General features: G+C 44.5%; 1 protein-coding gene across 1 annotated transcript in view; it reads left to right on the forward strand.

Annotated features, from left to right (window-relative positions):
• The window catches only part of LOC126088227 (lachesin-like), a 580,958-nt gene that overhangs the window by 501,569 nt on the left and 52,125 nt on the right, over positions 1-27,264 (forward strand). Inside the window, exon 5 of the mRNA XM_049906355.1 lies at positions 21,082-21,095. Within this exon, the coding sequence (XP_049762312.1) occupies positions 21,082-21,095 (14 nt within the window). The remainder of the gene's footprint in view (positions 1-21,081; positions 21,096-27,264) is intronic.

Consider the following 27,264-nt stretch of genomic DNA (forward strand, 5'->3'; position numbering starts at 1 on the left):
TGTCCTCCTTGCTCCGTCCGTCATTGGTTAATTTACTGCCTAGGTAGCAGAATTCCTTAACTTCATTGACTTCGTGACCATCAATCCTGATGTTAAGTTTCTCGCTGTTCTCATTTCTACTACTTCTCATTACCTTCATCTTCCTCCGATTTACTCTAAAACCGTACTGATTACTCATTAGACTGTTCATTCCGTTCAGCAGATCATTTAATTCTTCTTCACTTTCACTCAGGATAGCAATGACATCAGCGAATCGTATCATTGATATCCTTTCACCTTGTATTTTAATTCCACTCCTGAACCTTTCTTTTATTTCCATCATTGCTTCCTCGATGTACAGATTGAAGAGTAGGGGCGAAAGGCTACAGCCTTGTCTTACACCCTTCTTAATACGAGCACTTCGTTCTTGATCGTCCACTCTTATTATTCCCTCTTGGTTGTTGTACATATTGTATATTACCCGTCTCTCCCTATAGCTTAACCCTACTTTTTTCAGAATCTCGAACAGCTTGCACCATTTTATATTGTGTCTTGATTTTTCTTTAGCCTTGCTTCCATTATTAGCCGTAACGTCAGAATAGCCTCTCTCGTCCCTTTTCTTTTCCTAAAGCCAAACTGATCGTCACCTAGCGCATTCTCAATTTTCTTTTCCATTCTTCTGTGTATTATTCTTAAAAGCAGCTTCGATGCATGAACTGTTAAGCTGATTGTGCGATAATTCTCGCACTTGTCAGCTCTTGCCGTCTTCGGGATTGTGGGGATGATGCTTTTCCGAAAGTCAGATCGTATATCGCCAGACTCATAAATTCTACACACCAGCGTGAATAGTCGGTTTGTTGCCACTTCCCCCAATGATTTTAGAAATTCTGATGGAATGTTATCTATCCCTTCTGCCTTATTTGACCGTAAGTCCTCCAAAGCTCTTTTAAATTCCGATACTAATACTGGATCCCCAATCTCTTCTAAATCGACTCCAGTTTCTTCTTCTATCACATCAGACAAATCTTCACCCTCATAGAGGCTTTCAATGTATTCTTTCCCCCTATCTGCTCTCTCCTCTGCTTTTAACAGTGGAATTCCCGTTGCACTCTTAATGTTACCACTGTTGCTTTTAATGTCACCAAAGGTTGTTTTGACTTTCCTGTATGCTGAGTCTGTCCTCCCGACAATCATATTTTTGTCCATGTCTTCACATTTTTGCTGCAGCCATTTCGTCTTAGCTTCCCTGCACTTCCTATTTATTTCATTCCTCAGCGACTTGTATTTCTGTAATCCTGATTTTCCCGGAACATGCTTGTACTTCCTCCTTTCATCAATCAACTGAATTATTTCTTCTGTTACCCATGGTTTCTTCGCAGCTACCTTCTTTGTACCTATGTTTTCCTTCCTAACTTCTGTGATGGCCCTTTTTAGAGATGTCCATTCCTCTTCAACTGTACTGCATACTGCGCTATTCCTTATTGCTGTATCTATAGCGTTAGATAACGTCAAACGTACCTCGTCATTCCTTAGTACTTCCGTATCCCACTTCTTTGCGTATTGATCCTTCCTGACTAATGTCTTGAACTTCAGCCTACTCTTCATCACTACTATATTGTGATCTGAGTCTATATCTGCTCCTGGGTACGCCTTACAATCCAGTATCTGATTTCGGAATCTCTGTCTGACCATGATGTAATCTAATTGAAATCTTCCCCTATCTCCCGGCCTTTTCCAAGTATACCTGCTCCTCTTGTGATTCTTGAACAGGGTATTCGCTATTACTAGCTGAAACTTGTTACAGAACTGAATTAGTCTTTCTCCTCTTTCATTCCTTATCCCAAGCCCATATTCTCCTGTAACCTTTTCTTCTACTCCTTCCCCTAGAACTGCATTCCAGTCGCCCATGACTATTAGATTTTCGTCCCCCTTAACATACTGCATTACCCTACCATACATTTTCTCTATCTGTTCATCTTCAGCTTGCGACGTCGGCATGTATACCTGATCTATCGTGGTCGGTGTTGGTCTGCTGTCGATTCTGATTAGAACAACCCAGTCACTGAACTGTTTACAGTAACACACCCTCTGCCCTACCTTCCTATTCATAACGAATCCTACACGTTATACTATTTTATGCTGCAGTTAATATTACCCGATACTCATCTGACCAGAAATCCTTGTCTTCCTTCCACTTCACTTCACTGACCCCTACTATATCTAGATTGAGCCTTTGCATTTCCCTTTTCAGATTTTCTAGTTTCCCTACCACGTTCAAGCTTCTGACATTCCACGCACCGACTCGTAGAACGTTATCCTTTCGTTGATTATTCAATATTTTTCTCATGGTAACCCCCACCTTGGCAGTCCCATCCCGGAGATCCGAATGAGGGACTATTCCGGAATCTTTTGCCAATGGAGAGATCATCATGACACTTCTTCAAATACAGGCCACATGTCCTGTGGATACACGTTACGTGTCTTTAATGCAGTGGTTTCCATTGCCTTCTGAATCCTCATGTCGTTGATCATTGCTGATTCTTCCGCCTTTAGGGGCAATTTCCCACCCCTGGGACAAGAGAGTGCCCTGAACCTCTATCCGCTCCTCCGCCCTCTTTGACAAGGCCGTTGGCAGAATGAGGCTGACTTCTTATGCCGGAAGTCTTCGGCTGCCAATGCTGATTATTTATCAAAATTTAGGCAGTGGCGGGGATTGAACCCGGGACCGAAGACGTTTTGATTATGAATCAAAGACGCTACCCCTAGACCATACATCGGGAAAAATGAAAATCTCTCTCACATCGGAATTCTGACCTGCTTTTCCTGGACATCGCGAGAAATCTCTGTTTCAGATACGTTACTCCTGCATGCAGAAGGCCTGACTCATTCGGTCGTTGCTGTTTGCCACTTCAAGGTTGTTTTTGCAATCCTGTACAAATTCCAGGGGCCGATCGATAAAAGAATACGGAACAAAAATGGTCTAATGCACGTATGTCTGGAAATGCATGGTTTCCATGCTAGAGACCACTTATTAAGTCATACTTTGTTACAGAGACTACGGTCTAATATGGGCTGTACCATGCAGCCACTGTTACAGTATGCATGCTTTCCTCCTAGAGGGTAGTACTGTTCCTCATAAGCCATGCCGTAGCACCCCGTCCTACCATAGTAATTGGCACTGGCACCGTCGCCGCCAAACTTGGTGCACATTTTACTTACTGTTTGGAATGAAATGCTGTGGAGCTAAAATCCTGCGAGCTACAATCGCGGTTGGGGCTGATAAGGTGGAGAGAGATGGAGGTGGAAGAAGTGGACGGACATAGGGAAAGGAGGATTCAGACAGAGACAGAAAATAGGAGGAAGTACACAGAGAGAGGGGGAAGGGAAAATGGACATAGAAGGAGAAGGGGATGGACAGGGAGGGGGGGGGGGGGGAGGAAGGAAAGAGAAAGGAAAGGGAAAGAGGAAAAGATGGACTGAGAGAGACAGAAGAAGAGAATGGCGCAGATGAGGACAGGGAAATGGACGAAGAAAGTGGAGATGGAGGGAGAGGGGTGGGGAAGAAGGAAATATACAGAGAAAGGAAAGGGGAGGAGACAGGCAGAGAGAAGGGTGAGGAGCAGATCGTAAGAGAGCTGGAGAGAGGAGATAGAGAGAGCAGGTGGTCAAGGTGAACTGGGAGAGGAGGAGATGGCCAGAGAGAGGGGCAAGGAGCAGAAGTACGCAGTATGAAATAAGTTAAATACAGGGGTTTTCATCTCTTCAGCATTTAAAAAATCTGCCACGTGAAACTACAAGATGTACAGACAAGAGGTGTCAATGTATAGAGCATCTCTCTAAGTTTTGAGTTGTCTTACACGCCATGGCTTAATTGCAGATTGCACAACTAGCAGGCAGGAGTACCAGAACATGAAGAGAAATCATCCACTCTTATTAGATCGAGCCTGTAAATAGGTAACCCAGTACACCGATTACCAAGCTGCTGCTGTTTCTCCTGTCTTCCCAGAGGCAGCAGGGACTTAAATGAACTGTTTGTACATATTGACATTTGCCGCAACGCAAACAGTGCCCATTTTGACAATTTGTGGTGTAGGCTATAAACTTGCATAGAAGCTCTGTCCACTACAGTGTATCTGTTTTTTGTATGTATTGTACCTAGGGACTTAAGAAAGTAAATTACACATGTCTGCCACGCTACAATCATTATGCAACAGTAGTGGTGCTTTGTCAGAAGAGAGGGTGTTATGCACACCCAGTTCTGCTGTGCTGTGGATGACGGCTGCATAACAGTGTGTTAGTGAAATGGCTCGGCAACCGGAAACGTTTTCCTAAGTTGAAGTACGCGGGACAGTATGATTCTTGTGGGTGAAACGTCATAAATTTCACACACATTGTCCATGAAATTCTGACGAAATTTGGACCAAATGTAATGCAGCTTCCAACCATAGTGAAATGGTGTTAACAATTTCGTCAAGGCCGCACAGACTTTGGTAATACCTGTCCAGGCAATCAAAGAAGAACTTGTGGGAGGGCGGGGGGGCAGACAGTAGATCTATCAACGGTGATGACGTTCACTCTACGGTTCTCGAATGACTTCGTGGCCAATGACCGGATTGCTATAATAGAGGAATTGAGCGATTGTCAGTACGTTCCGACCGTTGTCCATAGAGGTTTCATCACTACGTAAAAAAATAATGTCATGTGTTTATGTCCATAAAAATTGTTTAGCTTGCCACAACAGCATGTAACTTACTTCTTGAAGTTCTCCCGTAATCAGGTTTAAGGGGTGCTCTGGGTGTAAATATTCCAGACACGTTGGGACTTCATGTTATGAATGAAGTTGCAAGCTATCACCAGTGAAAAAGTGATGAGTAGATACAATGTGGAGCATACTGTAACAACTAGAGGCTGTTAAGAAGATATGGGCAGTAATTATGATTACTTGGCTTCCTTGACAATATATATTTAAAGCCTTCTGCATTTCGAGCTAATGGATGTAAATTGGTAATACACAGACAATGAGGACTAGACATATCAATCTATGATTATAGATATGTGAGGCAGGGAGATACTTGTAAAACAATATAGTGCTTTGTGGGGGTCTACATGTTAAGCTATCTGATGTCGAGATCTCTTGAAAATTTCTGAAGAATAAGTGTTTTTTAAGCATTTTAAAGCGACTGGTTGTAATATAAAACACCCGCTATTTTCGTAGGGAAGAAATAAATATCAATGGCCAGATGGTCTTGGTAGAATCGTTGATGTTCCTCGTGTTCTTAAACGACTGTGAGACCTGCTAAAACGGCCGTAACTTACTTCTTTTTGGCTCTTCCTCCTAACCTAATCCATCACTGGTAATATGAATGCTGGACTCTTTAAGATAATTGTACGATATTTTAATTAAGGAAGATGTAACTTATGCAAAATGCATGCCCCTTACTATAAGTGTTAAGCATGTGCAAACGCAATCCTCTCATCCCATTCTCTCTAGAGCCATCCGACAGCAATATTTACTATGTTATCACCCGTTATTAATATCTAAGTTCACAACGTGCTCATAACAACAATTTCCTGATCAAATTTAACTTGGAGTACCACACCCCTTTGACAGACTAGGCTTAATCCTGAATGATCCAGAATTGACTAAATAAGTCCATGAAATCACCTTGTGGCTATCTTTCCTGTTATATCTGACTGACCCACGCACTCGCCATCACTCTTACGAAACAATATATACAAAGAGATATATAAGTAAATATAAATACACATACATACCAGAAGGTCTATTTTAAAGCTGATTGCAAAGACGTTAACTGTCTGCTGTTGTAAACAGATACGTGGATCAGTGTCTCAATTATGTTTGTTGCAATTGTTATGCAAAGAACAAGTGAAAATAAGTGATTCATTGACGTGTTTCACTGAATCGGTATTGCGAACCATATTACGATCGAAAATAAAAACAAAACGTTTGCTGTCGTAAAGATTCGTCATGTACGAGTGAGCAAAGATTAGTAAGAAGTAAGTTGTATACGTGTAGAAGGGTACTTGATACACTGTATAACGACACTTCTGAAAAAAGAAAATGAAAGGTTAGCATAGCTCTCAGTTACGTATTGTCTTTGATTATACATGTCACTTTGATTCCTGAATTCAGTCTTGTATGTTTAGCACAATTATGATAGACGTTTTTCTTTTACAACTCATAAATGTATTCACCGCGTTGAGAAAGTTATTAATATGGTAATTCTCATACAGGCTTAGATGTTTACACAGTTGCGATTACAGTGTAAAATCGCAGATTCCATGATAGAGAATTATATTGCTGTTAAAAAAAAATGATATGCCGTGGAATATTTATAATTTCTTAAGGACAAGGTAATAGTGCTCCCAGGTCTTTATTGAATTTCGTTTAACAGTTTGCCAAAACTACATTTAATTCCACGTGATATAACATCGAAGATGATAGCTGAATGGTAATCGTTGGATCACAGATATGGCTCACCTCGAGGCGCTTTGCAGTCGAGGAAGTTTTTCGTTACCGATGCAATGCTGCTTGTTTTGGCAAACCCACTGGATCACAGGAAAATAGCGATGGCTAGATCGTAGATTAGGACTAACTAATAACAATTCAAATAAATTTCTAGTGGTTGCTCCAATGTCTCGTACCTTTGTAAAGTAAACTACAAAAGTTTTGAACTATATCCAAGTATGATACGGCATGGGACGTGTTGGGTTAGTAAATGTACAGGATATAACAATAATGTCTGCATGACTAGATTTCAAATGGCAGATTGTCCTGTTATTAACTAAACGCAAACAATATGATCGGAGACTTAGCCAGTTCAATGCACAGAACAATATTGGCTGGTCTCCACTTGTAATCAATCTTCGTAATGATAAAACTCTCAGTATTTTACTGTCTCCCGTACAAAAAATCAACTCGCCTTGCTTCTCGAAGGAACCACGATATAATTCCATTCTCTCAGTGTGATTGCTACTGGCTTCGGATGTTTTTTCGGTTTCCATTCCCATGTTTTCTGCGATGGTCTTAAATGTAATCCCCTCACTAGAAGGTCCTCTTTCCGTCTTTAGCATACTTGCGCTTTCCTCTTTTGCCTCGACCTTTGAAATCCATTCGTCATTTCGAAATACACTGATGAGAAAAAATCGCTGTAGCAAAAGACAATTAATGCAGTGTAATGAAATTTCTGGCATACATTCGTCTAGGTAATACATTTAAGTGATTTAGCTTGCAAGATCACAGGCTGGGCTTTAAAGTTTTGTAGTCAGCCGCTGCACGGACACTAACGAGCGAGTTCTGAGTACCGCCGTGAGCGAGACCCTCGAGAACATGATGTGCTGTGGGTTTGTCAGCCGGACATCGGTGCGGGATGCACAGGGCGCGGCCGCGGTGTGGATACAACAGCCTGGTGGAGTGGTTGGTGACTTTTTCAAACGGGATGCACAGCGATCCCAGTCGAGATGGAGAAGTGCCCTTCTGCACTTCAAGAGGAGGGCTACCAGATTTTGCAACCCGTAGTTGCACACTGGCGTTGCATGATAGATACAGTGCACTGTGTGGTATACGAATGGTTCACTGTCTATGTTCGGTAGCAATACGTTCTGGTCAGAAGTCTGTAGTTGTTGTGTGGCAACTTATTCTTGTGTACTGAAGGCACACGGAAGGGGGGGGGGGGTGATCTGTGAGTGAGAGCAGTTCCCTTTGTTAACCACACTCTGTAAGCGTGATTAACCGTATCAGTCCAAAGACGCCTTGTTTAAACCCCGCTGTCAGCATAACTGCTAAGAATTCATCTCATTCTATGTGAATAATCAACTGTATATACTGTAGTATTGTTCTTTATTAAGATATATGCACAGATAGTTTGGCAGCGTACAGTGTGTCGCTTAATGTGGTAGTTATCCCGATGATAGTGATAGTACTAAACCAATTCGTTGTTGTGTTTCATCAACCTTTTAAATCTTGAGCCAGGAAACGTGATTGGCGAAAGAAGAGTTTGGTTTTGTCCTCCGACTGAGAACTGTTGGCCTGATACAACATTGCTTTAGTTTTTATTTCATTTTTTCAGTTCTCGTAAACAAGCTCTGGTACCGAGTGCAGCGGGTTTCGAATCCGCGACAAAGGGCACCGACCTCGGTTACCACTAGAGGTCTCTGCAGCCGTCGCGCTCGTTCCTGGCCCGCGTATAACGTGAGGGCGCCACGGTGGAGCACGTGGTCCCAGAAGCCAATAGCGACGTAACCTATCCTGTATTTAAACGCCTGCCTCCCACTCAGCGAGCCCCCCCCCCCCCCAAATTCTATAAGTCCCTCCATATCCTTGAGCGTCATGCACTCCACCTCGCCTTCCGTATACGCCTCCCGTCCCCCACGCGGATTCTATATGATCTCATTCCTTTCCCCCATCTGCTCCTATTCCTCGAACATATCCGCATCCTCTACACCTCCCGCCGCCTTGAACCCCCTCATCCCCTGGTTGCTCCTCTCCTCTCCCATCCCCGCCCCCTGCCACGTCTTCACTGTTGTGTCCCCCTTGTGTCTCTACACCCTACATCTCCTTTCCCAAAGTGGCTTCCATCAACTCCCACTACCGGATGATGCCCTCTTTCCCTACATTTATCCCTCCTATCAACTCTGATCCTCACTCCCCCTCCTTTCCTCTGTCCTTTTCCCGGGCTCCCTCTCCCCCCCTTCCATCCTCTTTATTCCCCACCTCCCCTCTCTTTGCCCCCTTCTCTTCCCCGAGTCCGTTTACATTTCCCTCCTCTGCCTCCTCTCATTCCCTCTTGCGTCTGCCCTTCTCCCCATTCATTAGTCCTCTCCCTCCTTGGATCCCCCCTATTTTTCCCTCCCTCCTTGTTTTTCCCCCTCCTCCAGGTCCCCCCCCCCCCATCCGCCTTTAGCTCGGGAGTGTCATCTTTGTGCCGCCACTTTCGTGCAGTGTTCTACAGTGAGTGTTCTGCAGTGAGTGTTCCGTGTTGTGTTTTTTGGGAAGTGTTACGAACGGCCATCATACTGTCGCTGGTTGTGCCTTTTATCTCTTGCGAACAGAAACCAGACTGTGTCGCCGTTTTTTTTAAATTGTGTGTGTACTATGTAACTTGTCTGATTCCTGTGTCTTTTATTAACGTTGCCAACCACTTTTGCTTTCTGTTTTAACTTTCCGCATTTTTCCGCCATTTTACACTTGACGTCACCGTTTTATCCCCTTTTTTCTTGTTTCTTTTCTACTTCCGTTTTTTTTTTTTAAATAGAAGTCTGTAGGCTGTAGAGCAGCGTACTAAGCTGCTGCCAGCCCGCCCCCTTCGGGGGGAATTGAAAATCAATAAAGGAAAAAAAAACTCAGCGAGACAGTCTGACATTAGCGTGAGTCTATCGACATCTCGCCGACAGACAGTGCGCTTACATTACTTTGTTTGTGTCTACGAGTGGCCGCTGTGGATTCGTGAGATTGTCGCTTGTGACCGCATTGCTTCTTGCGTGTTGTTGTTCGTAAGATCTTGCTCGGTCGTCCGTCGTTGTTCGTGTCCGTTCTTTCCCGTTCGTTCGTTTGTTTGCGGGCCGCTCCCGTTTGATCCGGCTACGCTCTGTTATCGGCAATCCCACGACCGTTCCGTCGCGGTTACAACACAAGCCGTTTCCCCTCTTCGGGGTCTGAGCCGAATTTGGAATAACCGGCTCCAGACGTCAGAACTTGGTTGCGTCTCAGCACAGGTTTACTGCACCAAATTTTCCGTTGTGCAATCAGAAGTGTAGACTTTGTTTCATTTTTTTTTTCATTTGTCAGCCTTTATAGCGGAGATGGAGAGGATTCGGTTACACAAGATTTCCAACTCTTATAGAGTTGGGAGGAATGGTTCGCTGAAGTAGCAACTTGTTACTCTTTTTTTAATCAATTCATTGTTGTAACAAATACATTTGCTTAGAGGCACGTGGTCTGCCATTTGGCATAAATAATCAGTTATCAGTATTTTGAACTACACTCCTGGAAATGGAAAAAAGAACACATTGACACCGGTGTGTCAGACCCACCATACTTGCTCCGGACACTGTGAGAGGGCTGTACAAGCAATGATCACACGCACGGCACAGCGGACACACCAGGAACCGCGGTGTTGGCCGTCGAATGGCGCTAGCTGCGCAGCATTTGTGCACCGCCGCCGTCAGTGTCAGCCAGTTTGCCGTGGCATACGGAGCTCCATCGCAGTCTTTAACACTGGTAGCATGCCGCGACAGCGTGGACGTGAACCGTATGTGCAGTTGACGGACTTTGAGCGAGGGCGTATAGTGGGCATGCGGGAGGCCGGGTGGACGTACCGCCGAATTGCTCAACACGTGGGGCGTGAGGTCTCCACAGTACATCGATGTTGTCGCCAGTGGTCGGCGGAAGGTGCACGTGCCCGTCGACCTGGGACCGGACCGCAACGACGCACGGATGCACGCCAAGACCGTAGGATCCTACGCAGTGCCGTAGGGAACCGCACCGCCACTTCCCAGCAAATTAGGGACACTGTTGTTCCTGGGGTATCGGCGAGGACCATTCGCAACCGTCTCCATGAAGCTGGGCTACGGTCCCGCACACCGTTAGGCCGTCTTCCGCTCACGCCCCAACATCGTGCAGCCCGCCTCCAGTGGTGTCGCGACAGGCGTGAATGGAGGGACGAATGGAGACGTGTCGTCTTCAGCGATGAGAGTCGCTTCTGCCTTGGTGCCAATGATGGTCGTATGCGTGTTTGGCGCCGTGCAGGTGAGCGCCACAATCAGGACTGCATACGACCGAGGCACACAGGGCCAACACCCGGCATCATGGTGTGGTGAGCGATCTCCTACACTGGCCGTACACCACTGGTGATCGTCGAGGGGACACTGAATAGTGCACGGTACATCCAAACCGTCATCGAACCCATCGTTCTACCATTCCTAGACCGGCAAGGGAACTTGCTGTTCCAACAGGACAATGCACGTCCGCATGTATCCCGTGCCACCCAACGTGCTCTAGAAGGTGTAAGTCAACTACCCTGGCCAGCAAGATCTCCGGATCTGTCCCCCATTGAGCATGTTTGGGACTGGATGAAGCGTCGTCTCACGCGGTCTGCACGTCCAGCACGAACGCTGGTCCAACTGAGGCGCCAGGTGGAAATGGCATGGCAAGCCGTTCCACAGGACTACATCCAGCATCTCTACGATCGTCTCCATGGGAGAGTAGCAGCCTGCATTGCTGCGAAAGGTGGATATACACTGTACTAGTGCCGACATTGTGCATGCTCTGTTGCCTGTGTCTATGTGCCTGTGGTTCTGTCAGTGTGATCATGTGATGTATCTGACCCCAGGAATGTGTCAATAAAGTTTCCCCTTCCTGGGACAATGAATTCACGGTGTTCTTATTTCAATTTCCAGGAGTGTAATTCACTTGTACTCAAGGGCACTTGCTCGACCACACAAGAGACCAGTACCAAGCAGTGACATTTCCCCGCTATTCACTGACGTTCTCCTATTCCAGCTCGGCGGAACAGGGGCAGGCAGTCTGTGTTCATCACTACTACAATGAGTACTGAAAACGCTAAGTAGCTTGCAGCTAGCAAGAGTCCACCACAATCAGTTCCCGTTTTCTCGTAGTTGAATGTCTATTGCTCCATCAGATGCTGCTGCGGAGCATCACTGCCCTCTGAGTGCTCGGTTCTCTAACAGACTGCTGACACCTAATCTGCTGTTGACTGACCATTCATTACGTTCTTAATTGATTCTAGATGCACACCGTCCTTTTCATTACCTATCTGGAACATTCCCTTTTATTCCCTCGACATGTGATCGCCTCAACGTTTTTTTGTTGTTCTAAATTTCACTCGGGATTCTTGCATCACGCCTGTTGGAACGTTTCCTCGTATTCCACTGACATCGACCCTCGGCGCCTTCGGCGAGATGTCAAGTGTAATGCTTACTGCAATGTTTGATCAGCCTCGAGAAAAAAGTAGCTTTATCCTCGCCCGATATCCTGATTGTCTTCAATCTGTCACGGAAGCAGATCGGATTGGATATAGAACGCTGCGCACTCTTTCCTTTATGATCTGACATGTAATTAAAATTATTAAAGTTCTGTAAGGTACCGACAGTTTGACCCAGGTCGACCAGCGTAACTTCGCTAGAAAAGACGGTGCGAACCTTTCAGTTGCTGTGAATGGTAGACGAATGGACAGCGGAAGGGCCCCTTTTTTTGAAACAGGGAGCTGAATGGCTAATGTGATCTTCTGAACGTTTTAAATTACCTCTCAGTTTACTTAACAGTACATCTGGCTGGAAACATTACACACATACAAAATAAAAACATTCCCTTAATCAATGACTTACCACTTCAGTGGAAATGCATTCAGTAATCACCATTTAACAAACAATTCAAGAAAACAAAATTCTAATCCCAATGAAAATCAAACGAAAAGGGAGAAACGCTCTTTAAATCGCTATTGTAGAATTGGTAATCACTGAAATGATCATAAGCCGTGTATGCCACTTAATACAGAAACAGTTGCTTAGTGCCATTGAGAAACACGTATTTTCAATGGTACCTGCAGATTACTAATGAGAAACCACATCCACGGCAGAGTTAGTTTACTATTTAATCTCAGACGTTACCCTGTGGCTGGCGAGTAATAATAGTTACTACTTATTAAAAAACACACTAGTGGCCGCACACTAAGCTAAACCTAAGCTAGTTCTAAATTTAGAAGGTTCATTAGATTTTGTTAGTTTTAATGACGATGGCACCAGTCACACCTAAGATAGTAGACTTTTATCATACAATATCAATCAGATGTCGTGTGATAACCCACTTAGGCTACATGGCACTAGCCGTAGCTTAATCTAGGATATCAGTTTACAACGGAGACAGCTATGTACCTAGAAGGCCACTAGCCTAATCCAGACTGACAGCAGGACACGGCATACAGCGGTATCCTTGCTAATAGTCAGCTCCCACATGATGATTTATCGCTGATAGAACAGCTCTCGCTGCAGAATTAGTTAACGTCTCGTGACAGGTACTGACCAAAGCGGACACCTTTGTTGACGTACGTCATTCCTTACACCCAGCTGACAGTAATCAACACCAGCGAGACAATGATGATGACAAACCAACAACTTAAATCGGATACGTGGACGTGCGTGCAGTCAAAACCCATTTAAGAAACACAGCTAACAAGATTAAGTAAATTTCATAAAAAAAAGGCTTCCAAAATTAATAAAAGTTCATTCGCACTGCCAACAAAACTCGATGCTAGTTCGGACACGACTTTTGCAAGCCACACCTCCTCGGACAGTCGTAACAGGGTCCAACACGAGCTCGTGGACAATCAAACAACAGCGATTCAGTCGGTCTTAATTATGATGGTCACACTCACCTACAATTACCCAAAATTCGGCACAGTGCACAAGCGAGATTTACTCAGTTTTTCTGAATAACGCTCAAAATTCGTCTCCCCCATCACTAAACGCAATAATTCTCCCCCATCACTAAACGCAATAATTCTATTATGCAATCACTGCCGGAAGGAATCATTACAGCACTTCAGTCGGATTCTACCAAATGAAAAATCTCGAAACACAATTTTACTTCCAAACACCTGACAGAAAAATAATTAGTAACTGATCGTCCCCCTTTCCGAATGCATATGAGAGGATAAAAAACTCAAGCGTCCCAAAAGCACCAGACACACGTCATTGTGCATACATTCATAAGCAAGGCAAAACGAACTACTCAAGAAGTGATACATGACTGTCCGAGGAAACATACATTCACCAAATTCACCAGAAAAACAACTCTGAGGTCAGCTTGTCGAAGGCTGCAGTAGGAAACGAACACTAAAGAGCTCCTATTAGAACGTGACTGATGTTACACGGTATTTTCACAGTTCATAAGTTGGTTAACAAGCCGTGTGGTAACTTAGAGTAACAACTCGAAAACACTTCAACTTCTTGAAGTATGCTGTGTAGTATCTAACTCCTTGCACATTTCCTTCCACATGATTAGATTCACTACACGAATGGTGCACGCTGATATATGAGACTAGTACAAGAATTCATTCAGTTACGCTACTCAAGGGTGTCAATGAAGAGATGGTGGTGCAAAGTATCTGACAAATGAACTATTGGCCATTGATCTTCCACACGTTCCGCACACAAGGAAAACGTAAGCGTTCCAAATGAGCAACAACCCTTCACTATGGAAACACTCGCAAGCGAGCCGGAACCAATTTCCCTAGACCTGGTGTCTAAAAGTACCAGCAGCACACGTGCTCACCAAGGCAAACTGTCAGACCGACAACTATTACTAACTAATCCTTTCCGAGTTTGGCGTAGTGTAAGAAGAAGCAAATGCCCTTAACCACCAACAACACGCCATTGCGGAAATAGCCTGAAAACATGCAAATCCAATATGCGAAGACCTGATAGCAAATTGACTAGGCGTGCACACACGCACATTAAATCCACTGTGAAGCCACGCAGACGTCAGCTTGCCAGTCCATACAACAGTAAACGAACTAACTACTGGTGTTAGAAGGTAACAACTCTAGCCGATGCATTCTTCCAAATGAATAACCACACCATCACACAGCTGAGCAAAGTGCTCTAAGCACTTCCGATGCTCAGAAGATTATAAAACAGTATACAACTCTACTCTCCGGCACTTTTCAGGGTGATAGAAATTTGTTCCATCAACTTCTACAAACGTGACTTCACGCCAGTGCGATTAAATCATCGATCAGTTGTAGAATTTTGGAACACGTATTGTGTTCGTGTATAATGACTTTTCTGGAGACTAGAAATCTACTCTGTAGGAATCAGCATGGGTTTCGAAAAAGACGGTCATGTGAAACCCAGCTCGCGCTATTCGCCCACGAGACTCAGAGGGCCATAGACACGGGTTCACAGGTAGATGCCGTGTTTCTTGACTTCCGCAAGGCGTTCGATACAGTTCCCCACAGTCGTTTATTGAACAAAGTAAGAGCATATGGACTATCAGACCAATTGTGTGATTGGATTGAGGAGTTCCTAGATAACAGGACGCAGCATGTTATTCTCAATGGAGAGAAGTCTTCCGAAGTAAGAGTAATTTCAGGTGTGCCGCAGGGGAGTGTCATAGGACCGTTGCTATTCACAATATACATAAATGACCTGGTGGATGACATCGGAAGTTCACTGAGGCTTTTTGCAGATGATGCTGTGGTGTATCGAGAGGTTGTAACAATGGAAAATTGTACTGAAATGCAGGAGGATCTGCAGCGAATTGACGCATGGTGCAGGGAATGGCAACTGAATCTCAATGTAGACAAGTGTAATGTGCTGCGAATCCACAGAAAGATAGATCCTTTATTATTTAGCTACAAAATAGCAGGTCAGCAACTGGAAGCAGTTAATACCATAAATTATCTGGGAGTACGCATTAGGAGTGATTTAAAATGGAATGATCATATAATGTTGATTGTCGGTAAAGCAGATGCCAGACTGAGATTCATTGGAAGAATCCTAAGGAAATGCAATCCGAAAACAAAGGAAGTAGGTTACAGTACGCTTGTTCGCCCACTGCTTGAATACTGCTCAGCAGTGTGGGATCCGTACCAGATAGGGTTGATACAAGACATAGAGAAGATCCAACGGAGAGCAGCGCGCTTCGTTACAGGATCATTTAGTAATCGCGAAAGCGTTACGGAGATGACAGATAAACTCCAGTGGAAGACTCTGCAGGAGAGACGCTCAGTAGCTCGGTACGGGCTTTTGTCAAAGTTTCGAGAACATACCTTCACCAAAGAGTCAAGCAGTATATTGCTCCCTCCTACGTATATCTCGCGAAGAGACCATGGGGATAAAATCAGAGAGATTAGAGCCCACACAGAGGCATACCGACAATCCTTCTTTCCACGAACAATACGAGACTGGAATAGAAGGGAGAACCGATAGAGGTACTGAAGGTACCCTCCGCCACACACCGTCAGGTGACTTGCGGAGTATGGATGTAGATGTAGATGAAAGAGGGAAAAACGTATCACCACAGCTCCTGGAGTAGCCACACACTGCTGGCTAGTTCCCCTCTACTCCATGGTACGTGAGAGAAGACTCTGAGAAACGTGCAGGTGTATGGACTGGGCGCGACACGGCCGAGGGAGCACTTGCCCACGCTCACGCGGGTGTCAACAGCTCAGATCACTTGCTCACAGGCTGCGTACTTGCAGTGTGCGCATGCGTCACGTACTTCTCCTACCACCAGAGTTCGGCAAAATTTATTCGACTGGCGTATAAGGAATAAAGATAACAAATTGTATTAGCTATTCGTGAATAGCGAATAAAAATATTTATTCGAAACAATATTAATCTTCATTAACGGAAGCATCTATTCATTGTCAGAGAATAAAAATCTTTAGGAAATATTGATAAATCTAAAATCGACTGAGACTTCCTGTTCCTACACTTTGTCATTTTTTAATCCAATGTACTTTTTGTTGCTTTGAAACTAGTTTTCAGACCTACTCTTTTTCTAAAATTCTCATCAACAACTTTATTTGATTTTCGCCGGTCGGTGTCGCAGTGCGGTTCTAGTCTGTAGCCGCGTGACCGCTACAGTCGCAGGTTCGAATCCTGCCTCGGCATGGATGTGAGTGATGTCATTAGGTTAGTTAGGTTTAAGTAGTTCTAAGTTCTAGGGGAGTGTTGACCACAGATGTTAAGTCGCATAGTGCTCAGAGCCATTTTGATTTTCAAAGATTTCCAATTATGACGCACAAAAGAAAATACATTCTATACATGGGAAGAGGATATCGGTGTGTTACACCTCCTGAAATCGTCTTTATTTCCGGATAACGATATAAGACTGAGAAACAACAATCTTTTCTAGCAAAAACTGAAACATTATCAACTATTTTGGCAAATACCGTCGTTGTGATTCCACGTTGGCTTCACATCGCAAATCACGTACAAAATAAATTTCCTTTTTTACGTCATAGCAGCAACTGAAACTCCTAAAACTATATCTTAGACATTTCAATGGCTATTACATGTCTGTAGATTGTTGTAAACCTTTCTTGGTCATGGGCCGCAACCCATTAAATCGGGAGTAAGGCATTGCTGCTGTAGTTGCAGTTGATGTAGAAAGGCGAAAAATATGTTCCTATTGTCTCTTGACACTTTCTCATTAAAAAACATTTTAGCCTACTGCAAACTGTGAACTCTTTTACGTACTGGAACCCAGCGTCCCTTTCCAGATGGTTCAGTCTCAAAATTATGTAACTGCGTTTACGTTTGTTGGATGTATTTCATCATTTCGGAGCTATATCATCATTTAACGTAATAGCTTACTCAGATCTGGGTGACAGGACGTTCAGCAGCATTCCAAAAACGCTTTTGGAGACTTATTTTAAGTCTATTGGTGTTAGTTATTAGCGATTACTGAATTATTAATTTCGTTCACTCACTTCGTAGCACTACAAACAAGGACGAAGTAAGTAATTATAGCAATGAAATGCACGTATCTAATACTGATACCAACCTTGGTACAATGGAGGAAGATATTGTAGATTGAGAGTTTCTGTTGACTGCATTTTCTACTTATGTAGAGCACTTCAGTATGTCACAAGTGAGGGAGTGAGGGGGGGGGGGGGGTTACTGGCAAGTGCAGAGATAGTTGAACCGGACACCATCCACCTACAAAGCATATTTACGTTGCATTCGTTACGCTTTGGAGCAAGTAAAGCTGTGCTCAGCACAAAAGTTGGTGCACATTGCAGTGTGTTATTAGGCATGTAGATGCGCCCTTGCCTTAGTCCCGCATCTGAACCGACTAACGGAACCAGTTAGAGGGCAACCTACATTACAACACGTACTACAAAACAGTGGCACGTCGTTTTTCTCTAGCTTTGCAATCCGGAACATAACCCAAGGAGCCACTGAGGCATATTTCTGGACAAACCATCTGTCAACTAGAAACAGCACTGAGCCACAGAAACAAAAGGTGGTTATTAAATTCTGTCAATGAAGTAAAGAAAGTAAATGCTGTAACATTCCACGTTATTCGGTATTTAAATTACGAATAATAAGTAATAAATAAATTTTGTAAAGAGGAATAATCCCCTTACCTATGATTAATTTATTTGTGAATTATTTTTAAATTCTTTACTTATTTGCATAATTATCTGAATAAAAATATATTTGAATAATACATTCTCTGTTTACCACTATACCTTGTGCTCCTTTCCTCTTTCTCGTTAGTGTAGTTAATGTTATTAACTTAAACTAGTCTTGTACGTAATTTGCTCGATAAACTCAATTAAGCCTGCGGTGTACCTAGATTGAAGTTATTTTTGCAACATCTGAAACAGCCTGAAGATTAGGTGAATCAACACCACTCATGTTTTTTAGGGAGATTTTTCTGTTCGTTGTAAAGGATATGCTGAGATTTGTAATATCCATCCCCATGGAAGACGAACTAAGAAATCAGACAATAGGTGGAAATAGAATATCACCCAGTCCCAAATTTTAAAAAATATTTAGAGTCACCACAGCAGAACATGTAGCCCCTAGCTCAAACGAAACCATCGATTTTTCGAAATTGGGCTCGCCATCCTCTTCATGGATGGAATGAAACTAAAAAAAGAGAAAAAAGAAAAAAGTTACCACTTCCAGATGTTCTTACTCCACTAAAGAGATTCGTGGACTAAGTACATTTAAGGATACTAGGTAATTGGCGAGAACGGTAGCGCGAATATTTTATACAAATTTAAGTGATCGTGTTGTAATTAGCTATGAAACAAACATTTACTAAGTTCAATAATTTCAGTTGGCAATACGTCAATTACATAAAAAAACAATCTTATGAGCAACTGAATTAGAGGTAGGTTATATGCAGGAGACAAGGTGTTTCTATGTATTTGGCGAATGTAATGGTTAGTGTCGAATCACTGATATGTTGTCAGACCTCGTACACTAGGCAGTTGAGAAGAATGGTTGCGAATTGTGCGGCGGGCAGCGAGGAAACAGCCCTTCCTCTCCCACCCTCTTACCCGGTAGCTGCCAGTGATCTGTATCACTAACCGTTCGAAGAACATTGTGTTCAGTGGTTAGACACTGGACTCGCATTCGGGAGGACGACGGTTCAATCCCGCGTCCGGCCATCCTGATTCAGGTTTTCCGTGATTTCCCTAAATCGCTCCAGGCAAATGCCGGGATGGTTCCTTTCAAAGGGCACGGCCGACTTCCTTCCCCGTCCTTCCCTATTCCGATGAGACCGATGACCTCGCTGTCTGGTCTCCTTCCCCAAAACAACCAACCAACATTGTGTTACCAGTGCACTTTAGCGCCAGTCTTACTGAGCTTAACTGTTCACCATTTACTGTCTTCCAGTTGTTTATTTTTTATGTACATCACCTGTGAGAAAAACAGAAGGTCTAATGGAACACACATCACACACACATTGTGAGCAAGACACGGAAAAGAAAACATTGTTATCAGATGTTCCAACTGAGTAAAGCGAAACGTGTTTCGCAAAGAAACAATGCATTTAAATAGTCGTATAAGCAGTATCACTGTGAATGAACTATTTATACAGCATCCACACACACACACACACACACACACACACACACACACAAACGTTGGGCGCTAATGACCATAGAAGTTTTGCGCCCTAAAACCAAAAACAAAAAAAACAAAAAAAACAGACACACACACACACACACAGACACACACACACACACACACACACACACAGATTGACCAATATCATTTCGGAAGTGTCAGTACACCGAAGAGGTGAGACGATTTAATATACCGGAGGCAGTCAGATGAAAATCCAACGCAGTCGTAACACCGGCTCTCGTCATATCTCCAAAGCTAATCACTGTCTGACTTGCTAGCACTCGGATGGGTGTACTCAGTCCTTATGAAGCCAACTGAGGAGCTTATAGACTGATATGTAACGATTTCCTTTGCGAAAACTCACAATGACTGGGAGGGCGGTGTGCTGACCACATACCCCTCCATATCCGCACCTAGTGATGCATATCGGCTGAGGATCACATGGCCGTCAGTTGGTACCGTGCGGCCTGTTTGGACAGAAAGAGAGCGAGAGTCAAATGAGAACGAGACAGATGTATAAAATAAGTAAACAGTTTAATATTTCTAAACTATGATTGAATCCGGGCGTCCATCTCTTGAACCAAAGCAAATCACTTGCCCCGAATATCTTCCTTCAGAGCTTCAAGAATCTGGAAATCGCTTGGAGAGGGATGAGGGCTTTGTGTATGATGTGTAAGAGCATCCCAGCGAAACTTCTGCGGCGTAGTCGAAGCAACCTTGGCCACATGTGACATACTATGTCAAAAATTGCATGAGGTTATTCACTCATTTCATCAATACTGGGTCATTCAAGCATGTTGCCAAGATTGTTTCGAGTACGCTGCAGAAATTTCGATAGGCAGCCCCCACACATCATATGGCCCCCAGTCTCCCCACTAGATTTCCGTTCTTTTAGTCCTCAACAAAGTCATTCAAGGCAATCTATTTGCTTCTGATGAACGCGTGCATGCTTGGATACAATCATGATGTGTTGGCAAACCGCAAACATTTTTCCATGAAGGCAATTTACTTACTCTTTCCGTCTGTTTCGTTTTAATTTGACTGTCTCTTGTATTTACATCACTGGAACATTTTCAAATGAGTTAATTTAATCACTAACATAGTTGAATTCATTAAAATCTCTTTAGAATTTCGTGTACTGTACCGTATAATCGACGTTACCGACTCGCAGTCACATTTCTTTCGGCTGCATTTTCCTCAGCTGCGGACTGAACTGGCCATCAACGTGACAGTCGAATGCAAGGTTTCCATCAGCGGAGTATCAGAGCTTGGTTTCCAGACGAACAGCACGTTACATCTGAGTCGCAGTATATGTATGGGGTACAACTTAAAGAGAATTAACTTATCCTTTATTTCTCCATTGTACCAAAACTCATTACAAAAAACGCTGCATGAGATAGAGTCCAGCTCTTACAACAGGAACAACAATGAAACTCTCTCTACTAAGCACAAATGATGGTGTTATAGCGAAGAGCGTCCAGGTGCAAGTCTGTTGTGCTGGCCACCAGCCGTCCTGTATTGTAGTGGCAGAGAGCACTCGTAGTCCAAAGCTGCTGGAGGCGTGGGTCAGCAGGCACGCACCACTGGGTCTGCTAAATCCTGTGCGACCGCTGTCGGCGTCAGACACAAACTTGCAATTCCGTTGTCAACTCTGAAGCCTGTGGGCACATCCCTTCTCTCTACGCCTACTCACTGTCATCTTGTAGTGTAGAACAATTACTGAGGCGGAGGACTGCATGCAAGTCGCAATGAGAGGAGTCGGGAGCCGAAAGTGAGGCTCATGCCAAGCTTCTGCCCAGGCCCCGACATACGCCCTTAGCCCTCCCGTGAACACTAGCCAAAAAACTGGACAGATGGCACGCAGTGACATCCATGAATGGGCCTCGCCTTCCATCAGTTCTGGGACAGGCTTCTGGGAGCTGGGTGCAGCGAGGGCTGCTGTGTTCATGCAGGAATGAAATCCGAGGGCACTAAGCCCGCCACAGGATCCTGAAACTGATATGGGCTCAGCAGCGCTCTCGATCCTTGCAGCAAACAGAGAGAATGTCCAAGAATGACAATGATGGTGCCTCACTCCCAACGCCTCTGTCCGTCATACAATCTGTAAATAATCCAATCGGTATTGTGATACTTCGCTTGTCTGGTAGGACTGAGCGCCGTCCGCCATGACAGCTGCAGCAACTGAAGCAAAGTGTGGTGGTGCCGTCCATGTAACAGCCCTATTGACGATGGTCTGTCGTTTGGCTGGAAGCGGTAGGAAGATGAGAAAAGCTACAGAGCTTGAGCCTGCGTGTGGGAGGCATGCAGTTTGTTCATTTCTTACTTAAAGGTCCTAAAAAAGCGTTCAGATTCTCCATTGGATTGCAGGTGGAACAGTGCTCTCGTCATGTATGTGATGATGGATGTGAAAAATTGTTCAAACTCAGCGGTAACAAATTCAGGTCTGTTGTCAGTGACAATCACTTAAGGCAAACCCTCGAGGTAAAAGATCGCCGATGAGGCCTGGATTGTGGAATGAGCTATAGTAGAGTGCATTGGAATCACGAAGCGAAATTTGCTGAAAGCGTCAACGATGATGAGCCAACGTGTATTCCACTAAGGGCCCAAGAAATCAAAGTGCAGGCGTTGCCAAGTTGCTTGAGGTTTGGACAATTCAAAGAACTGCTGAGGCGGGACTGACTGATATTCAGCACAGGTTTGCCACTGAGAAGTCAACTGTTTACGTTGTCCATCCAGATCATGCAAGGTGCAATGACGTCGTGCCAGCTGCTTGCTGCGAACGATGTCCAAGTGTCCTTAAAGTAGAAATAAAGCATGTCAGGCTGGGAGCCTGGGAAATCATAAGACATGACCAATTATTACCGTACGAAGGAAAATGACACCTTAGCGAACTGCAGTGGCATGCCGACGGGCAAACTTTCGGTGAACCAAAGGGTTACAAATCTGCCTGGCTGAACGGGGCCTACCAGTGTGCATGTCGTGCAACAGAATGTGCAAATCGGGATCCTCTGCTGCGGCTTCCGGTGGTTAAACGGAAAGCTATGCAAAGCATGTCTTTTGCATGAATGTAGCAACAAGAAGCACCTGGACTCATCGAATATTGAATCTCATCCAACAGGGAGGCAAGCAAGAGCATCTGCATGGGCATGCTTATAAGTGAGCCAATACACAATCTCATATTAATAATTTGAGAAAAGAAGAGCCCACGGTAGCAGATTCTCCTCCGTGCGAGTTGGGAGCGACTGATAATGGCTACACAAAGATTGTAGGCGTTTTTGGTCAGTCACCAATCAAAATTTTCTGCCAAAAAGATGCTGGTGAAACTTAGTTACACCATAGACAGTGGGGAAAGCCTCCTTTTCAATTTATGAATCATTACATTGAGCTTTCTTCAAATACACTCCTGGAAATTGAAATAAGAACACCGTGAATTCATTGTCCCAGGAAGGGGAAACTTTATTGACACATTCCTGGGGTCAGATACATCACATGATCACACTGACAGAACCACAGGCACATAGACACAGGCAACAGAGCATGCACAATGTCGCCACTAGTACAGTGTATATCCACCTTTCGCAGCAATGCAGGCTGCTATTCTCCCATGGAGACGATCGTAGAGATGCTGGATGTAAGTCCTGTGGAACGGCTTGCCATGCCATTTCCACCTGGCGCCTCAGTTGGACCAGCGTTCGTGCTGGACGTGCAGACCGCGTGAGACGACGCTTCATCCAGTCCCAAACATGCTCAATGGGGGACAGATCCGGAGATCTTGCTGGCCAGGGTAGTTGACTTACACCTTCTAGAGCACGTTGGGTGGCACGGGATACATGCGGACGTGCATTGTCCTGTTGGAACAGCAAGTTCCCTTGCCGGTCTAGGAATGGTAGAACGATGGGTTCGATGACGGTTTGGATGTACCGTGCACTATTCAGTGTCCCCTCGACGATCACCAGTGGTGTACGGCCAGTGTAGGAGATCGCTCCCCACACCATGATGCCGGGTGTTGGCCCTGTGTGCCTCGGTCGTATGCAGTCCTGATTGTAGCGCTCACCTGCACGGCGCCAAACACGCATACGACCATCATTGGCACCAAGGTAGAAGCGACTCTCATCGCTGAAGACGACACGTCTCCATTCGTCCCTCCATTTACGCCTGTCGCGACACCACTGGAGGCGGGCTGCACGATGTTGGGGCGTGAGCGGAAGACGGCCTAACGGTGTGCGGGACCGTAGCCCAGCTTCATGGAGACGGTTGCGAATGGTCCTCGCCGATACCCCAGGAGCAACAGTGTCCCTAATTTGCTGGGAAGTGGCGGTGCGGTCCCCTACGGCACTGCGTAGGATCCTACGGTCTTGGCGTGCATCCGTGCGTCGCTGCGGCCCGGTCCCAGGTCGACGGGCACGTGCACCCTCCGCCGACCACTGGCGACAACATCGATGTACTGTGGAGACCTCACGCCCCACGTGGTGAGCAATTCGGCGGTACGTCCACCCAGCCTCCCGCATGCCCACTATACGCCCTCGCTCAAAGTCCGTCAACTGCACTTACGGTTCACGTCCACGCTGTCGCGGCATGCTACCAGTGTTAAAGACTGCGATGGAGCTCCGTATGCCACGGCAAACTGGCTGACACTGACGGCGGCGGTGCACAAATGCTGCGCAGCTAGCGCCATTCGACGGCCAACACCGCGGTTCCTGGTGTGTCCGCTGTGCCGTGCGTGTGATCATTGCTTGTACAGCCCTCTCGCAGTGTCCGGAGCAAGTATGGTGGGTCTGACACACCGGTGTCAATGTGTTCTTTTTTCCATTTCCAGGAGTGTATTTCGTAGGAAAGTCAATTTCACTCTCAACAGCACCAAATTTAAGATACAAAACTGCACATATGCCATAAAAGAAAGCATCCACGGACAGGACCACAGGTTTGACTGGATCAAAATGAACAAGGTCTCAATCACTAAGCATAGCATCTTTCTTCTCGTGGAAAGCGGACTGGAACTCTTGTAACGACACAGAAGGAAAATTCTTCCTATGCAAGCGATGCAAGTGAGTCACGATATGAGAGGCGTTAGGAATAAAAAGGATGTGATACGTGAGCTACCCTAACACAGACTGCAATTCCCGATCACTGTATGGTTGTGGAAGGTCACACGTAGCAAGCACATGGGATTCCAACGAGTTAACGCACAGGCTATAAATGACATGCCGTAAGTATTCAAATTCTGTCTGAAAAAACACACATTTGTCAGTGTGACACATGAGACCAGCTGCAGGCAACACCTGAAACAGAGTGCGAAGATTACGAATATGTTCTTCATAATTGCGAGCTGAGACAACAATGTCATCTAAATAATTCGAGCGAAACGGAACATTTGCAGTCAGCTGCTCCAGAAAACGCTGAAAAATGGCAGGCGCAGAAGCTCTGCTAGACGGCAACCTAAAAAATTTGAAGAGATGCAGATGTTAATGACAAAGACTTGTTCCTACTGCTCATACAGAGATATTTGTAAATAAGTATAGCGCAAGCCACTTTTGGAAAAAGAGCGGCCGGCACGCAACTTATCCATGAAATGAGGACACCTACTTACTGATAGTAATGGATGTTGCGCTCCCGCTGTGTTACAAATCAGTTAGACTCTGAGCCAGCAGCAAATTGTAAGTGCTACGGTGGTACAAAGTGACTGACGCTCCAGAGTCAAACTGCAAATGGGCTGATTGTACAGCACTAGTAAGACACACAAGTTTGTTGTCCTCAGCTAGCACTGCAGATGAAGGCCTTTCTAGAGTGGCTACTCCTCTGTTTCTGTGAGCACATAGACTGTACATCTTCGCGTTTGCTGTTTGCTTCTAAGGTACCAAAATTCTTTCATTTCCTCTACTTCGTGATCATCAATTTTGATGTTAAGTTTGTTTCTACTCTTATTTCTGCAGTCCCTCATTACTTCCGTCTTTCTTCGGTTCACTATCAATCCACGTTCCATACTCATTAGACTGTTCATCCCACTAACAGGCCCTGTAATTCTTCTTCATCCCTTTCTTATACCCTTTTCAGTTCGTGCACTTACGTGTTCTTGGTGTTCCTTTCTTGTTGTTCCCTCTTGGTTCTTGTGCATCCGTGTATACCCGTATTTCTCTACATGTTCCCCTATTTTTCTCAGGATTTCGAACATCATGCACAATTTTATTCTGTCGAAAGTTTTTTCTTGGCTTTCCAATCACATGAACGTATCTCAATTTTTCTTAAATCTTGCTTCCATTATCAGTTGCAAGGTCCGAACTGCTCTCTGGTGCCCTTAGCTTTCCGAGAGCCAGCTGATCGTCATCTGACACATCCTTAATTTTCTTATCCATTCTTGTGTTGTTATACTTGTCTCCAACTTGAGTAGTGGCTACGCTGCCACTCTCCAATGATTCTTGAAATTCTGATGTATTGTTATTTCTCATCTACCTTATTTTGTCGCAAGGCTTCCAAATCTCTACTATACTATAACACTAGATCTCCTATGTGCTTCATATCAGTTTCCACTTGTTAATGAATCAATTCATCACACAATTCCTATCCGTCATGGGTACCATTACTGAGCTCTTTCCTCCTATGCGCTTTTTACCCCGCGCTTAGCAGTGGAATTTCTATTACACGCTTCACGTTGCCAATCTTGGTTTTCGTTTCACCTGAGGTTGTTTTGATTTACATATAGGCTGAATAAGTCGTTCTGGTAAGCATTTCTTATTCGATTTCTTCACTTTTTTCCTGCGGCCATTTTGCCTTGGCTTCCTTGAACTTCTTATTCATTTCACTCCTGAGTGTCTTACATTTCTGTATTTGTATTCGTAAATTTCCGTAAGAAGTTCTGTACTCTTTCATTCACCGATCAGTTGTAGTGTTTTTTTCTGTTGCCTAAGATTACTTTGCTGTTCGTTGTCGACAATGTTTATTAACTTGGCTAACATGTTTGGTTCTTTTCTTAAAATACGGCTGTATCGGAGAAATTATTACTTTCGAGAGAACAGAAAATCTGCCTTTACCGAAACCTCTGACCTGTTAATAAATATTACTTTTTGAAGATAAGGTAGTGGAAGTCGGAATAACATGATCCTTACGTGGTATTTGTTCATGTATCAGAATAAAATTTGGCCTACACTTCAAAAGGGTAGCAAGGCAACCGAAAGATAACGGACTAATGAAAACAAAATGACAAAGGATAACGAGGCTATTACTCTTGTAAAGTTTCCGTATTCCTAAAATTACAGTTCAGTACTCGATAACACACAATGGAGAACAGCGACAAAAGCGTCTGGGGCTGGAGGAAATATAATAAGCGAGATTTCTGAAGCTTTCGCTAGAGTTATGTATTGGTGCCACGCTCAAGTCAAAAGGAAATGACGGAAAATCAGCTCGTCTTAGGAACGACGCCAATGACAAATAAGCCGTCGTAGAAATTAAATTTCGACTTTCAGAAGAGCCAAATGCGGAATTACAACGAATATTTGGGCCGCCGGAGTTGAACAGAGCAGAACTGAGTAAGAAATTTAATTAAATTCTTCATTTGCGCCAATTCTCCCTTTTCACGGCCAAGCGTGACGTGCAAATCAGATTCCATGCACTAATTAGTCTGCCCTCTTCCGGCAGAAACAGGGTTCCTGCAGCTTT

This window comes from Schistocerca cancellata, chromosome 6, assembly GCF_023864275.1.
Source record: "Schistocerca cancellata isolate TAMUIC-IGC-003103 chromosome 6, iqSchCanc2.1, whole genome shotgun sequence".
Lineage (NCBI taxonomy): Eukaryota > Metazoa > Arthropoda > Insecta > Orthoptera > Acrididae > Schistocerca > Schistocerca cancellata.